This window comes from Setaria italica, chromosome VII (genome assembly GCF_000263155.2).
Source record: "Setaria italica strain Yugu1 chromosome VII, Setaria_italica_v2.0, whole genome shotgun sequence".
In the NCBI taxonomy this organism is placed as follows: domain Eukaryota; kingdom Viridiplantae; phylum Streptophyta; class Magnoliopsida; order Poales; family Poaceae; genus Setaria; species Setaria italica.
In genome coordinates, this window is record NC_028456.1 from 31970470 (window position 1) to 31984003 (window position 13534).

At 41.4% G+C, this 13534-nt stretch overlaps 1 protein-coding gene and 1 non-coding gene across 3 annotated transcripts; one reads left to right on the top strand and one right to left on the bottom strand.

The window, feature by feature from the left end:
- Positions 1-3055: 3055 nt before the first annotated feature.
- TRNAT-AGU lies at positions 3056-3129 on the bottom strand. Its single transcript has one exon. It is a non-coding gene; the product is annotated as a tRNA-Thr (tRNA).
- A 45-nt stretch (positions 3130-3174) lies between these two features.
- LOC101754273 (heparan-alpha-glucosaminide N-acetyltransferase) lies at positions 3175-8245 on the top strand. Of its 2 annotated transcripts, XM_004977020.4 has the most exons (13): positions 3181-3443; positions 3529-3666; positions 4337-4418; positions 4517-4593; positions 4711-4817; positions 5277-5409; positions 6093-6209; positions 6348-6439; positions 6611-6677; positions 6804-6882; positions 6991-7082; positions 7341-7484; positions 7653-8245. In XM_004977020.4, the coding sequence occupies exons 1-13, from the start codon at positions 3237-3239 to the stop codon at positions 7791-7793; spliced, it is 1476 nt and encodes a 491-aa protein (XP_004977077.1). In that variant the 5' UTR covers positions 3181-3236; the 3' UTR covers positions 7794-8245. The 2 variants fall into 2 exon arrangements, with proteins under 2 accessions (XP_012702650.1, XP_004977077.1); XM_012847196.3 differs by lacking the exon at positions 7653-8245 and having other exon boundaries at positions 3175-3443; positions 6991-7152; positions 7341-7475.
- Positions 8246-13534: the final 5289 nt, after the last annotated feature.

The window sequence follows — 13534 nt, forward strand, 5'->3', positions numbered from 1 at the left end:
GGGTGAGTTGTGTATGTAGGCGACGAGTCGCTCGCGCACGCACGACCGACTCGATTCGATTTCGAATTGGGGAACGGGAGGGGGGAGAGTGGAGGCGCCGAGGCGGAGGTCGGGGTGGGGGGAGGTTTATATAGGAGGGAGGAGAGGAGGTTGCAGGGACAGCGAGGTCCAAGGCCGGTCCGCCGGTGCCGTGGGCCGAACGGGACGGGGGAGGTTTAGGTTGGATGCACACGGTTTCGCATGGGCGATTTGATGGTAATTGGCTAATTGCATTTCTTTTGAGCCAAGTAATTGCTTTCCTATCATAGCAGAATTACTCTTTATTTTTTTTGAAAGCTGGAATAACTCTGTCAGATGTTAGCAATTTTTCCAAGTATCACGTCACAGGATAGGTTCATATGGATCTCATGACTAGAGGATCGCGTGATGTAGAGGATTAAGAATTTTCCAAAATGTCACATGGAAGGATGCAAGACGAGTTCATGCGCACTTCACGATTATTAGATTGTGGTGTATAAGCTTTTTTCTATTGGTGAGTTATCTTTATTCCAAATTTTTGTTTGTCCCAAACAAAAAATGTATCGCTAAGAAAAGCACAAATACACATTAATATACGAAATCCCTTCATCTTACAATCAAATTTGTTTCAAAATTAAATATTTATTGTAAGATAAATATGAAAATACTAATTACACGAGAAGATGATATAAAAGCTTAACAGTATACCTCAAACGCGAAATAGAACCTAACTTTTTTTCTCTCCTACTTAGTAATCAATTTTAGCTAATCGTGTAGTATGCCACCAACCTAAAAGAACATAGGGTTAGACTTATACTATATAATAAATCAAGGGAATATAATCTAATATAAAGTTAAATATTTGGAAAATACATAATTTTCAAACAAAAGCTAAAGAAAATGTACAAACAAGTTTGCAAATTGGAACATATTGTAACTAGCTCCGACAACATGGTCTGCTAAGCTGGTTTGAATAATGGCCGATGGCGTCCTAAGGGATGAGGTACCCACGGGTCCCACCGACCAGGATACTGGTCGGTCCTGACAGGTGGGCCCGCCTGACCACACCGAGCAGATCAAGGCATGAAGATACGTGGAGCATAAGCTCGGGGGCTGGGCGAACGGATTCTGTCCGGATATTGCAGGATACTTGTTGTAGTCTAACTCATATTGTTTTCCATGTAACAACCGACTAGGATTATATCCTATCCGACTTGTAATGCTATATCGTCAGCATATAGGTGGCCTAGGTCGTCAGCCTATATAAGTGGTTAGGGACACACCCCAAGAGTCACTCACCTCAACCCAACACACGTTAACTCTTCGCACCTGCGATCAGCAATACAATCCACCAAAACACAGGACGTAGGGTATTACTCTCCGAAGGTCCGAATCTGTCTCAACCTTGCGTCCCTGTGTTACCATTCGAGTTTTTGGTCTTACGATCTACATCGCCTACAAATCTACCACCTAGGTAACCCGATGGTGGATTGCCAGTCACTGAATCCGACACGTCCCTTTAGCTATTTTTCTAAGAAATGTCCATAGGATCCCAACATAAAATATTCCTAAGAAATTTATAGACGACCAGTATAAGTTTATAACCTATTTTCTAAGAAATGTCCATAGGATCCCAACATAAAATATTCCTAAGAAATTTATAGACGACCAGTATAAGTTTATAACCTACAAGGACTGAATTATCGTCTACAATGCATTTAGAAGCTTTGGATCATTGTTCTGACAAGCTCGATGAACTGAGGATTCATGGTATACTACGCAGGTTCAAGTGTATTTCGTTACTTAAATTGAACGGTTATTTCTTCTTAACACCATATAGTCTTTTTTGAGGTGTGATCCCGTTCCCTCTTTTTTTTTTGCTTCCAAATATATAATTTTTTTCACAAAACACAATATAAGACGCAAAACGCTCATAGAAACATGCTTACCCCTATGAATACATCGATACACATCATATTCCAATAGATCCTGAAATTCACGAAGTCACCACGCACGTCACCCTATTAACGAAAGAACAGTTAGCCAAAATTAAAAACACTTAGAAGACTCCTAATGTGGTGTGCAAGTTCTACAGTAGGAGACTTAATCAACTACGCCCGCTTAGTGAGCAACTTCTACCTTGTTTGTTGGGAGATATTTGGCTTTTGAACTCCCTAGCATATTATACTGCCCTCATAGTTTTTTTAATCTCCTAACATATCACGTTCCCCTGACACGAGTTGTTTGAAGATAACATCGCCAGCCACTTTCTATATTCAATCTGAGTAACGGCTACAACCTCCTTCAATAGCATCTACCACCCCATCTAGAGAATTCGAAGATTAATGATTTGGCGAGGTGACAAATTACACGTGGAATCTAGCTTTTACGATAGGTAGCACTTCTATCTACGAGGAATTGTCGTACCCGCTCATTTCAAAATCCTTAGTTGCAATATTGTGCATTGTGATCACAAATTAAGGAAGATATTCTATAGTGCATTAGTGCTGTTACTCTACTCAACAAAGAACAACTTTGTTTAGAGAAAGTACCGATGCCGCACTTATCATTGTGTTCCTTTGTTCAAATCAAATATCATGAGATCGATTTTGGCAGCAGTTGACTCTACGTGCATCAATTGATCATTTTTAGCTTTTCTCATTTTATAGAAGAAATATAAATAGAATCACCACTTCTGTACAAATCCAAATGATCATGGATGTCGCTTTGTTTTGACTTCATAATCACAACAATGGGAATAGGTATCGCGTTGGAAGGTGGATGGAGCATGTACCCTTTTTGTTTGCGTTTGTAATGAAAATTGAAGGGAGGAGAGTAACTCAACTACATATTAAAAAAATAGATAAATGTGGAATATTACAGTAAACGTTATGAATTCTACCTAAGAAAAATAAACTTGTAAAAATTTGTAAAAAAAGATCTGAGGACCAGTTTGCAGTTTGTTTGAGGACAAAATAAAAAGTTTAAATTGCAATTAAGATCTGAGACAGAATAAAAATATAATTAGACAAAATACTGCTCTCGTTGAGAGTCGAACTCAAGACCTCCCGCTTACTAAACGGGTGCTCTAACCAACTGAGCTACGAGAGCTGGGATGGACGAAATTAGACGTAAATTTACTCATTCGTTATGACAATGTTCTTTTAACCACCGTCAGCCCGTGCGCAGCACAACTGCGACTGCGAGGAGACCCCAAAATGGACGCCACCGTCGTCGCCATCGCCGGCGACGGAGACGACCTCGCCCGCCGCCCCCTCGTCGGCCCGACCGAAGAGATCCACCCCTACGCCGAGCCCCCTTCCCCCCAGCACCCATCTCTGGAGGCCGCGGCGGCGCAGCCCGAGCAGCAGCGGAAGCCGCAGCGGGTGGCCTCGCTGGACGTGTTCCGTGGCTTCACCGTCGCCGTGAGTGGAGATTCTGTCCGGCTCACCCTGTTGTTTCGCTCTACCGCCCTCGGATTTAGGCTTTGACCTCTGCTTGCGTGCGCAGATGATGATAGTCGTGGACGACGCGGGCGGGGCGTGGCCGGGCATCAACCACTCGCCGTGGTTCGGGGTGACTGTGGCGGACTTCGTCATGCCCGCCTTCCTCTTCATCATCGGTGTCTCCGCCGCACTCGTTTTCAAGGTAGAATAGTGAACTACGGATAGCTACTAGCTGCTCACTGCTGCAACACTCTGTAGTTAGCACTGCAAGACTCAAGCGAACGAGCTGTAGAGAATGGTGAATGTTTGGGCAAATTATCTTATTGAGGTTTGTCCATGTGTAGTGTATCCTGAACTGCTGTGGTGCATCGATTCCACCATTTGGGTTTGGGGATTGTTAAGATGTCCAACTCTCACTAAAATGAATGGGAAGTTTCAGAGAATTTTGTTGCTATGTGTTTTCAAGCACGATTAGTACATTAACCTTTGTGAGAAAGTCAAGTTTTTTTGTCAACCGGGCCCCATGTAAAGTTTGAGTACCTGCAAAACTTTATCCTACTGTCAAGGCTACTGGATTCTTCTGTACCTCTTTAATGCAAACCTGTTAACTTTGGCTACCTTTTTCTGCTTGAAATGGGCGACTCACTGAATTGTTTGATTTTCATCTTCTATGCCAACTATGGAAATATGGTTACTTGTAAAGATTGTGCTGGCATGGTCATGGGTTACTGAAGAAATTTTAACTCTACATGGTTCCTGAGAACAAGTTCATTTGTATTCCATCCTTAGGATGTTTGGTGCTCTTTGTGTATTTGACTAGTGCCAACCTTTTTATAGAATAACATCTCACAATTGTAGATGGTGAACTGCAGAAAATACCAAACAAGACGGCAGCAACTAAGAAGGCTACGGTTAGGGCTATCAAGCTTTTCATCTTGGGTGTGATTTTGCAAGGTTATACTTGCCCCTACTTTGCCAACTAGCCCACATCAGGCCATTTTTGTCATTTATTTTGCGTTAGTTTATCCTTGTTATGTTTTTTTTAATTGTAGGAGGATACATCCATGGACGACACAAATTAACGTATGGTGTTGATTTGGATCAAATTCGATGGCTAGGTGTGCTGCAGGTGATATATATATATATATAGAGAGAGAGAGAACATATTTTCTATCTAACTTGTATATTCCATTTCTTTTCTATTTACATATCTTTGAATTTCTTATTCTTATTATACTTCTTGTAGAGGATAGCTATTGGATACTTTTTAGCAGCAATTTCAGAGATTTGGCTTGTCAACAATAATTTGGTGGATTCACCCGTATCATTTGTGAAGAAATACTTCATGGAGTGGTAAGTCAATATGGGTAACATTATCATCCGGAAAATTTTGTTTCTATCCTTTTTAAGAAAAATTTCACATTTCATTATCCAGCATGTCAGAAGTATATACTTTAAATTCCATCCTAGTTCTTCAGGATGATTATATCCCCTGGTTTGGTAAAGTGAGCTCTGCCTCCACATAAACTTTTCTGTGATATAGAATAACCTGTTTAGTTGCCTGTTCATTTAGGAATGCTGTATTCTTTAGTTTACTAATTCCTTTGTTTGTGTAAGTTTTAAAAATTCTGGTCCTTTTCTATGTTCTGTCCATTTAAGATGTTTAGAAAAGATTTAGCTGTAGAGCCACAACCTATAAGTGCTTTGTAGTTTGGGTATACTCCATATGCGATTAGTTGCGCGGATGGCTCAGAATTATTCTTAAAGAAAGGTATACTAAAACCAGTACTGACATTTGTTAATCTTTTGAAGGATCATGGCCTTGATGATTACAGTACTTTATGTTGCCTTGCTATTTGGCCTTTATGTTTCAAACTGGGAATTCGGAGTTAAAATTAGCAATTCAACCCTTTCAATCCCAAGCAATTTAGTTGAAATGAAGACGGTAAGAAGAGAATCTCCCATTTGTTCTAGTTACTTATCTGAAATATTTTGCTGTGAGCTGTATGATGAAAATTGTCTCATGTGGTACAGTGGTACCCACTTTTGATACTATACTTAATTTGCTGGGCTTTAAGAACATTATGCTTCTCTATATTGGGTAATATGTTTGAGAGGAGATGAAACCTACTCAAGCTGCTGCAATTCAGATATTTCTGGTTGATGTACACCTAATATGCTCTGAGGCTATTTGTTTTTACTCATTGGCCCTCTTTGCTCTGATATTTGCAATGCTAGCTTGTAAGATTGCTATTATTCAAGATTCGAAGTTTCAGTGTTCACCATATTGTTATTGTTTTTGTGTTGGAAGTTACACTAAAATCGGGTTATAGGATTAGAAAGCAGAACTAAGAACTTTGGCAGTTACCAACTGAAATATAAATAGTTCCCTGCCAGTCACCATGTGCAACCAGAAATTTGAACTCAAAGTTGAAATGCAAAAGATCAACTGGTTTTCTAAATGCCGGTTCCAACCAGCATTTCTGGGAGCCACCAGTTGCTTATGCGACATCGAAACCTGGGAGAGAAAAGCGATTATAATTCATCCAGTACTTGCTCCCTTTAATTTCACTTTTAAACTACTAATTATCATATCTACCTTGTGGCACTTGTTTTGGTAATTTGTAGATCCACTGTGGAATTAGAGGTAGTCTTGGACCACCTTGCAATGCAGTTGGCTTGGTGGATCGAGTTTTGCTCGGTGAAAATCACCTGTACAAGAATCCAGTCTACAAAAGGACAAAGGTCATTCAAGAAATGGATTGTTGTTCCCTTTTTTATTCTTCTTCATTCAAAGAATCAGTATTTTTTAACAGGAAATACATTTGTTAGTACTATATCCTAACCATCAAATTTATTTTTTTCTTTTGTTTCATCCCATAGGAATGCAGTATCAATTCTCCTGATTATGGACCGCTTCCTCTGAATGCACCAGACTGGTGCCTGGCTCCATTTGATCCTGAGGGTTTGTTAAGGTAGTTATTCTACCTTTTGTTATCATCTATTGATCCATAAAATAAACTGTGTGAAGGAAAAACATCTAAATTCTATCTGAACCAGATCTTGGTCCGCTGCCCCAACAAAAATTAGCTTATCACATCTTTTGCAGGCAAATCAGGATATAACAGGCCCTTTTAATTTTGCAGTACACTGATGGCTGCAGTAACTTGCTTTGTTGGTTTGCACTTTGGCCATGTTTTAATTCATTGCAAGGTATGCCACTTGAAATGCAGTACTTCCTGTACCATAAGCTCATCTGCAGGAACCCTTGAGTATTGAACAAAGAAAAAAATGTAAAAATAAAATGATACTTCTAGGCTAACCTTGGTTCTGGTGCAGAATCATTCACAGCGAATGCTATTCTGGCTGCTAGCTTCGACAGTGTTGACAATCTCTGCGTTTCTACTGCTAGTATTAGGTAATTATGCATTATTCCAGAATCCAGAACGTGTCATGCAGAAGAATTTCATTATTCTAGGTACCCCTTCCATTTCTGAGTCTGACACATGTACATGTTGGCTTTTAGGCATGCCTTTCAGCAAGCCTTTATACACAGTGAGTTACATGCTACTCACTGCAGGAGTATCTGGATTTCTGTTGCTACTGCTATACTACATTGTAAGTTTTATATGCTTTGGGTTCCACATCTCAGGATTGTTTGCTACATTGAGTGCTCAACCATTTCTAGGTATCGTACTGAAGCATAGTAATATGTTAATATATATTATTTTGTAATCCTTGTTTCCCTATGACTATTGCTGTATGTAAAAGGATATTGTATGCATCATATTGTAACAAACTTGAATTTTATCTTGATATTCCTGAGAGGATTCAGATGCATCGTGTTAATGGATACTGAGCCTATGTTTCGTGCAGGTTGATGTTATTCATACCAAGAAGCCATTTATCCTATTCCAGTGGATGGGCATGAATGCACTTATAGTCTACGTTCTGGCTGCTTGTGAGCTGTTCCCTACTCTTATTCAAGGGTTTTATTGGCGGTCACCTGAGAACAACCTGGTAAATGTCTTGTGTGTTGCCAAATTTGTATTTTGTGCCATGTTATAACATTTACACCAGTTTAATACGCATGCCCATGTTTAGTAGGAGTGATGATATCTTGTACTGCAGGCTGTGCCCTTGTGTCATTTAATTTCAGAAGAGTTGACTCTGACAACCTGTTTTCAGGTGGACATTACAGAATCTCTGCTCCAGGCCATCTTCCACTCGAAGCGATGGGGCACCTTGGCGTTCGTCCTCCTGGAGGTAGTCTTTTGGTGCTTGGCCGCTGGCTTCCTCCACATGAAAGGCGTCTATGTAAAGCTGTAGAATCAATCATAGACACACGTGTTGTGGTATCCACCGCGCCGAGTCCCTGTAAACATCATCGTGGTTTCTACGGCTTCTTGCCCACATTGTTTCATATGTGAATGTGGTGCGGGTTGGGACCATGGGTCTTGTTGCGGTTGACGACCCCATGATCTATCTCATCCTCCAATTAGAAAAACGTCTTGCTGCTTCAGAAGCCCAACTCGGCGGCCAACCATACTGCTGCTTCGGGCCTGATTAGGAAGTGTGCACTCTCAGCCCAAAAAGGGCGAGCTTGGACTTCTGTATGAGCTCTTGTGGCCCATGAAAGTGAGCAGACGGTGTGGCTGGGGTTTATCGATTTTGCTTGCCACTTTGATTTTCCTCTCTTCCAACGGCAGGATTGACAATGATGGAAAAGAACACAGAGTGACCATGGTTGTGAATTGTGATGGAAAAGAAGACTTTGTCAAGTTTGATTGTAACCTCCTTTTTTTTTGTCATGATCTCTCTCTTTTTTAAACGTAAAAGGGCAGGAGCACTGCCATATCATATAAGAAGGAGAGAAATTGTTTGTCTTACGTAGTTTAGATTATAAGATAACAATTAAAATGCTCAGCTCATGACACATGGTTACACTAGAGAAACGCTATTCTATCGTCGGTGCACCACAGGCACTTCGGCGCAAGCCAACCTCTTCCCTGATCATGTTGAATACTTCTGGTGGTGAATGCCGGACTCCTTCAAAGATTCGTCGATTCCGTTCCTTCCAGAGATTCCAAGTTGTGTAAATCATTATTGCTGCCGCTGCCCTCCTCTTTTCTTTTCTGACAGCGTTGATTGAGGATGACCACCAATCATGAAGGTTCATGTTCGCCATTAGCACAGAGATCAGTCCAACAGCCCAGCTAGCGACCTTGCTCCAGACCAGTAGTGTGAAAGGGAAAGAACACACAGGTGGGTAGCAGTTTCAGGCTCATTTTTACATAATGGGCAAACCGGATTGCAAGATCAATTTCTTGCCATTAGTTTAGCAGCAATCATAATTTTCCTTTGAAGCAACAACCATGCAAAGAACCTATGTTTGCCTTCCACTTGTGCCCTCCATACATGTTGTGCTTGAAAAGAGCAATATGAACCTTTGAATTGGCCAGGTGAGCAGTTTTGGCGGTGTAGTTCTCTGTCCATTTTCATGCAATGTCATTTGGCAAATCAGTAACCGTTGCGTGCTGCAACAAGTCCCATAGTTGTACAAATTCAGCCATTTCAGTTGCAGTGCTCATTCTCCAGAGTCATGGTCTCTTTTAGTAGGTTTTGTTTTCGTTAATACAAAAATCAGGTTTTAAGATCCCTAGTGCTTCTTCCGTCGTTAAAAACAAAATCTGAAAATGACGATCGGCTCCCCTCGTGGCCAGGAGCCTCTCTCCTTCACCGTGATCTTTCGATGCATCATGTTTCTCCTGGCGTACGATGAAGAGGAATCTTGTCTCGTCTCCTCGGAAGATATCTCAGTTAACTAAGCTAGCGAGAGAAATAAGGTGATGCGCAAATTATTACACGTCCTCCTAGCAACTAGCTTGATCTTCTAGTCACTATGCGATAGTAGCAAAACAGAAACGGTTGCCCGGTGGAGACGGGTTAAAGGAGCCTGTGGGACCCAAATATCTTACGGCCGAACGGGACTCCGATACACATCTTGCTAAATAGTCGCGTGGCCCATCTCGAAGCAGGCCCAAGTGGGCTTGTTCTAGGATATTTTGAGACCAATACCAAAAATTTCTAGAGTTTTTGGAGTCGAGTCGAGGTATCAGTAATCCTAATTTCCTTCTTCAGATACAACACAAAGATTTCGAAGTTCAAAGGAATTTTGATATGCCAAATTTCTTTTATTTGCAATCCTAGTTCGGTTTGTTGGCAAGGAATTCATATGTGTACTGCCTCAAAAGTCCTAAACACGTTGCTATATTTGATTGAAACAATGTTTTTCCTCCCATAAAGTCCCAATGCAAGGACCGCAAAAACAGCTCCTCCTAACGAGTCCATGGTCGTCAAGTTGTTTGAACACCACCATGCGCGCCGTATAACACGCACACATCATTACGAAAGATATCCGTACCATTTCAAGGCATGACTATATTCAAGTGCATCGATGCTGTGAATATTTTGTACCACGGATAATGCATCTATGGGTTAACGGGAGAGCAAAGTGCAGAAACAGTACCTCAAATTGTTAAATGTACGCTTCATTCGTGGCACTGCTGCTTCTATATTGTATATAAGAGGTACATTGCCTTGCCCATATGCATATGGATCGTTGGCAGTGTTCTTCCTGCGATCTTCTCGTACCTTAATTACCACAAGTCTATATCCTTATGTCTGATGTGTGAATATATAGCTAGCTTTTGCTGAAGAAAGACCAAAGAAACACAGTTAGTGAGACCAAAGCGAGGCAAAGGCCACCGAAGAATCCAGATGCGCCTAACACTGGAGCGAGATGTAGGCAGTGTTGTTTTGTGGGATCAGGAGCCATCTGGAATAAAATCATCTGCTGCTACACATCTGCATGTAGCAACATCTTTTAAGATAGAGGAACTCCATCGTCATGCGTGTATGGATCTTATCGGTATCCGGCAGAGCCCCTCGCTAGACTTGGGAGGTGGCTATCTACCAGCGGCATGGAGGGGAACCGAAGCAGCTAGCTGCCACCAGATAGCGGCGGCCTCCATTGCAATTCACGCGTGCCACTACCAAGACTAGACTTCAGATCCGCCAATGCATTGATCGCTCTAGTAATGACTCGGATGTAATGCTTGAGAACCTGCTGACGCACCTAGCTGCATCCTTTGGCAACGAAGTTAACTCTGAATTCGATACTGATAGGACAGGATAGGATTGCATGAAAATTATGGAATACTCGCTATTAAACCATCGGGACATGCATGTAAACCTATACTCCTAAGAACACCATGGACTTATCACTGCTGGGAAAGCGCCTTCAGTACCGGGTTCAAACCCTCCTTCAGTACCGGTTGTGCAACCAGCATTGCTAAGTCAGTACTAAAGGGGTCCTTTAGTACCAGTTCAAATAACGGGTACTAAATTGACTGCCGCGTCATGTGTGGCCGAGGCCAATTTAGTACCGGTTGGTCTCCCCAGCTGGTACTAAATTATTTTTTCTTTTCTGTTTCTTTTCTCATTTTATTTTTTATTTCTTTATTCTATATTAGTATTTCATATTTGTTTCCTTTACGTATACTAGTTCTAATACACAAGATATATAAAGTTGTATTTGATCTATAATATTATATTTGATATATTGTGCATACATATATATGAATAATATTACATTGCATCAACTCTCCAAGTTCAACATTTTGGATCAACTATTCGAACTCGAGTCCTGACAGTGATGCAGATTTGATCCATCATTATGGAACTCTCCCGCTGGATTTACTACCTCGTTCAGAAGAAATTCACTGAGTTGTTCTAGAATTGTCCTGATTTTTTCCGTCTCGAGGAGTTCTTCCTCCATATGCATAATCTATGTCATTAGCAAAGGTTATTCTATTAGATCAATGGATCAGCACAATTAGAACTAATTTATTGTTAAGAAATTTATATATGTACTCTGAATTCGTGGTCAGTTATGCGCTTGGGATGTACAAAGCCATGTATGAACTCACATACGTAGTATCCGCATAAATTATTCCCCGGATTCTGTCTCAAACACTATATATATGGCAAAAGAAGTTATAAAGTATTTGTTTTGTTCAAGGAAGTGACACGAGATGTGCACATTCATACATACCGGGAATTCAGAGTGGATATGAAGTTGCTCCTTGAATTCACTTGAGTGATGTTGATGGAAGCAAGCCCATGCTCTGTTAAGCATGTCTATGAGGTCAGTGTATTGATTTCTTAGTCTCCTCAGAGAGTTCAGGATATAGACCATGCTTCGATCAACCACGATAACAAGGAGTATCCAGTAGAAGCTGTACATATATGCATGGTGAAAAGCTATTTAGTCTTATTTTTAATTGCTAGTTCGAAAAATAAAAGAGATGGGAAACATGCTCACTTGAAGTTGTACAGCAGAAATATGTACTTCTTGTAATGTTGGTTGTCCAATAAATTATATATATTCTTTAAGATCCGATTTGGTTTATCTCTTACATTTGCCTCGTTTGGTCCATGAAGCCAATGCCATACAATCCTATCCTCCGGTAAGCTTGACTCTCCATGCTGCATGATACAAAATAGAATAGAAGATAAGACATCACACAATGACTAGAGCGGGAATTTTGAAGTTAGAGCAAATTAAACACTTACAGAACCCAAGAACTGATGAGTGATTTGTCAAGTGCGTCTTGATTGTAAAGGAAATAAAGTTCTTCGAGCGGCACATTTATAATGGCATCACCACGAAAATAATGCTGCTCTCCAATCTGAACTTCTAGCATGAGTAAACCGGTGGCTGAAGCCTCCATATACCATTGGTGCAATTTGTACATCTTCGTTGGAAGAGGGTTCACCAACTGCAGCCACACAAACTCTTTCCCTAACTGAAATTTCCATTTACCAGCCTTAGGGTGCTTTGGAATGTGATCCTCCCCTCAAAGTTGAGCTGTGGTGAGATTTGTATCTTTGGCGAATAGAAGCAGGTTCTTATCAAACTCCGAAAGCACCTGGAGCGGGGCAATCGATTGGTTGGATTGGATTCTAAGCTGTGGAATGCTTGACCCACTTTTCTTCTTCTAAAAAGCCTTTGTTACAGTGAGGTCGTAGTTAGATAGTGGTTGTTTGTCTAGTTTTTTCTTTTTCTCCAACTCCATGCGTCTAATGAAAGCCTAAAATTTAACCTTATTAAGTGGTGGATCTTTCTTCACGGGAAGCTTTAGTGCGAAGTGAGCTTTAACCTGAGCATCCACTACTGCGTCGAGTTCCGCATCAGTCATATTATAAGGTTTCTTGGGTTTTGGTTGCTTCTCCTTTAGCTTATTCTGCTTCTTCTTTGTAGGCGCAGTAGGCGGAACTGAAGGTGTCTTTCGCCGTGTAGCATTGCTCATAACAGGTGGAGAGCGTGGACTTATGCTAGAATCCCTATCAGCTAGAGGACTCATGCTAGGATCCTTGTTAGCTAGTGGAGAGGGTGCCCTGGCAGATGGCGTAGGTGATCTTGCTCTTGAGCTCTGAGGAGATGATCCCAAGGTCGGGAGATTCGGTTGTGGAATCCTTATGTAGCGCTTGGGTCATGGCTTCTCCTAGATTTTTTTCCCGTCACCTCTAGGTACCTCCATTTTGAGACCTCTAGGTACCTCCAGTTCGAGGTCATCCCAACCGTCGACCACTCAATCCTCCCCAACTTTGGCGTAACCGCGAGCTGGAATCTTCACGCTATAAATTGTTTGACCTTGGATTGGTTGTTCAACCACACCATAAGCCACCACGATGAGCTTGTTTTTCACAGGAGTAATAAGCTCACAAGGGGCCCTTACAGTAATGTCATCCACGGGGTGACGTTGGTTGTCCTCAACCATGTCTGAAGATCATTCGGCTAGACTTCCGTGGAAGCAACACTGCTTCAACGCTAAGAGGGGCTTACCTCCCCTATTTCGCTATGAATGGATGAAGCCCGAGCTAGAGGAAACGGCTCGGGCAGGAGGAAGAAGATGTCTGATTTATAGGAGGGAAGTTAGTACCAGGTGGAAACTCCCCCCGGTAATAAATGCTTGCATATTAATAACGGTTGAAGGTCTCTCCTG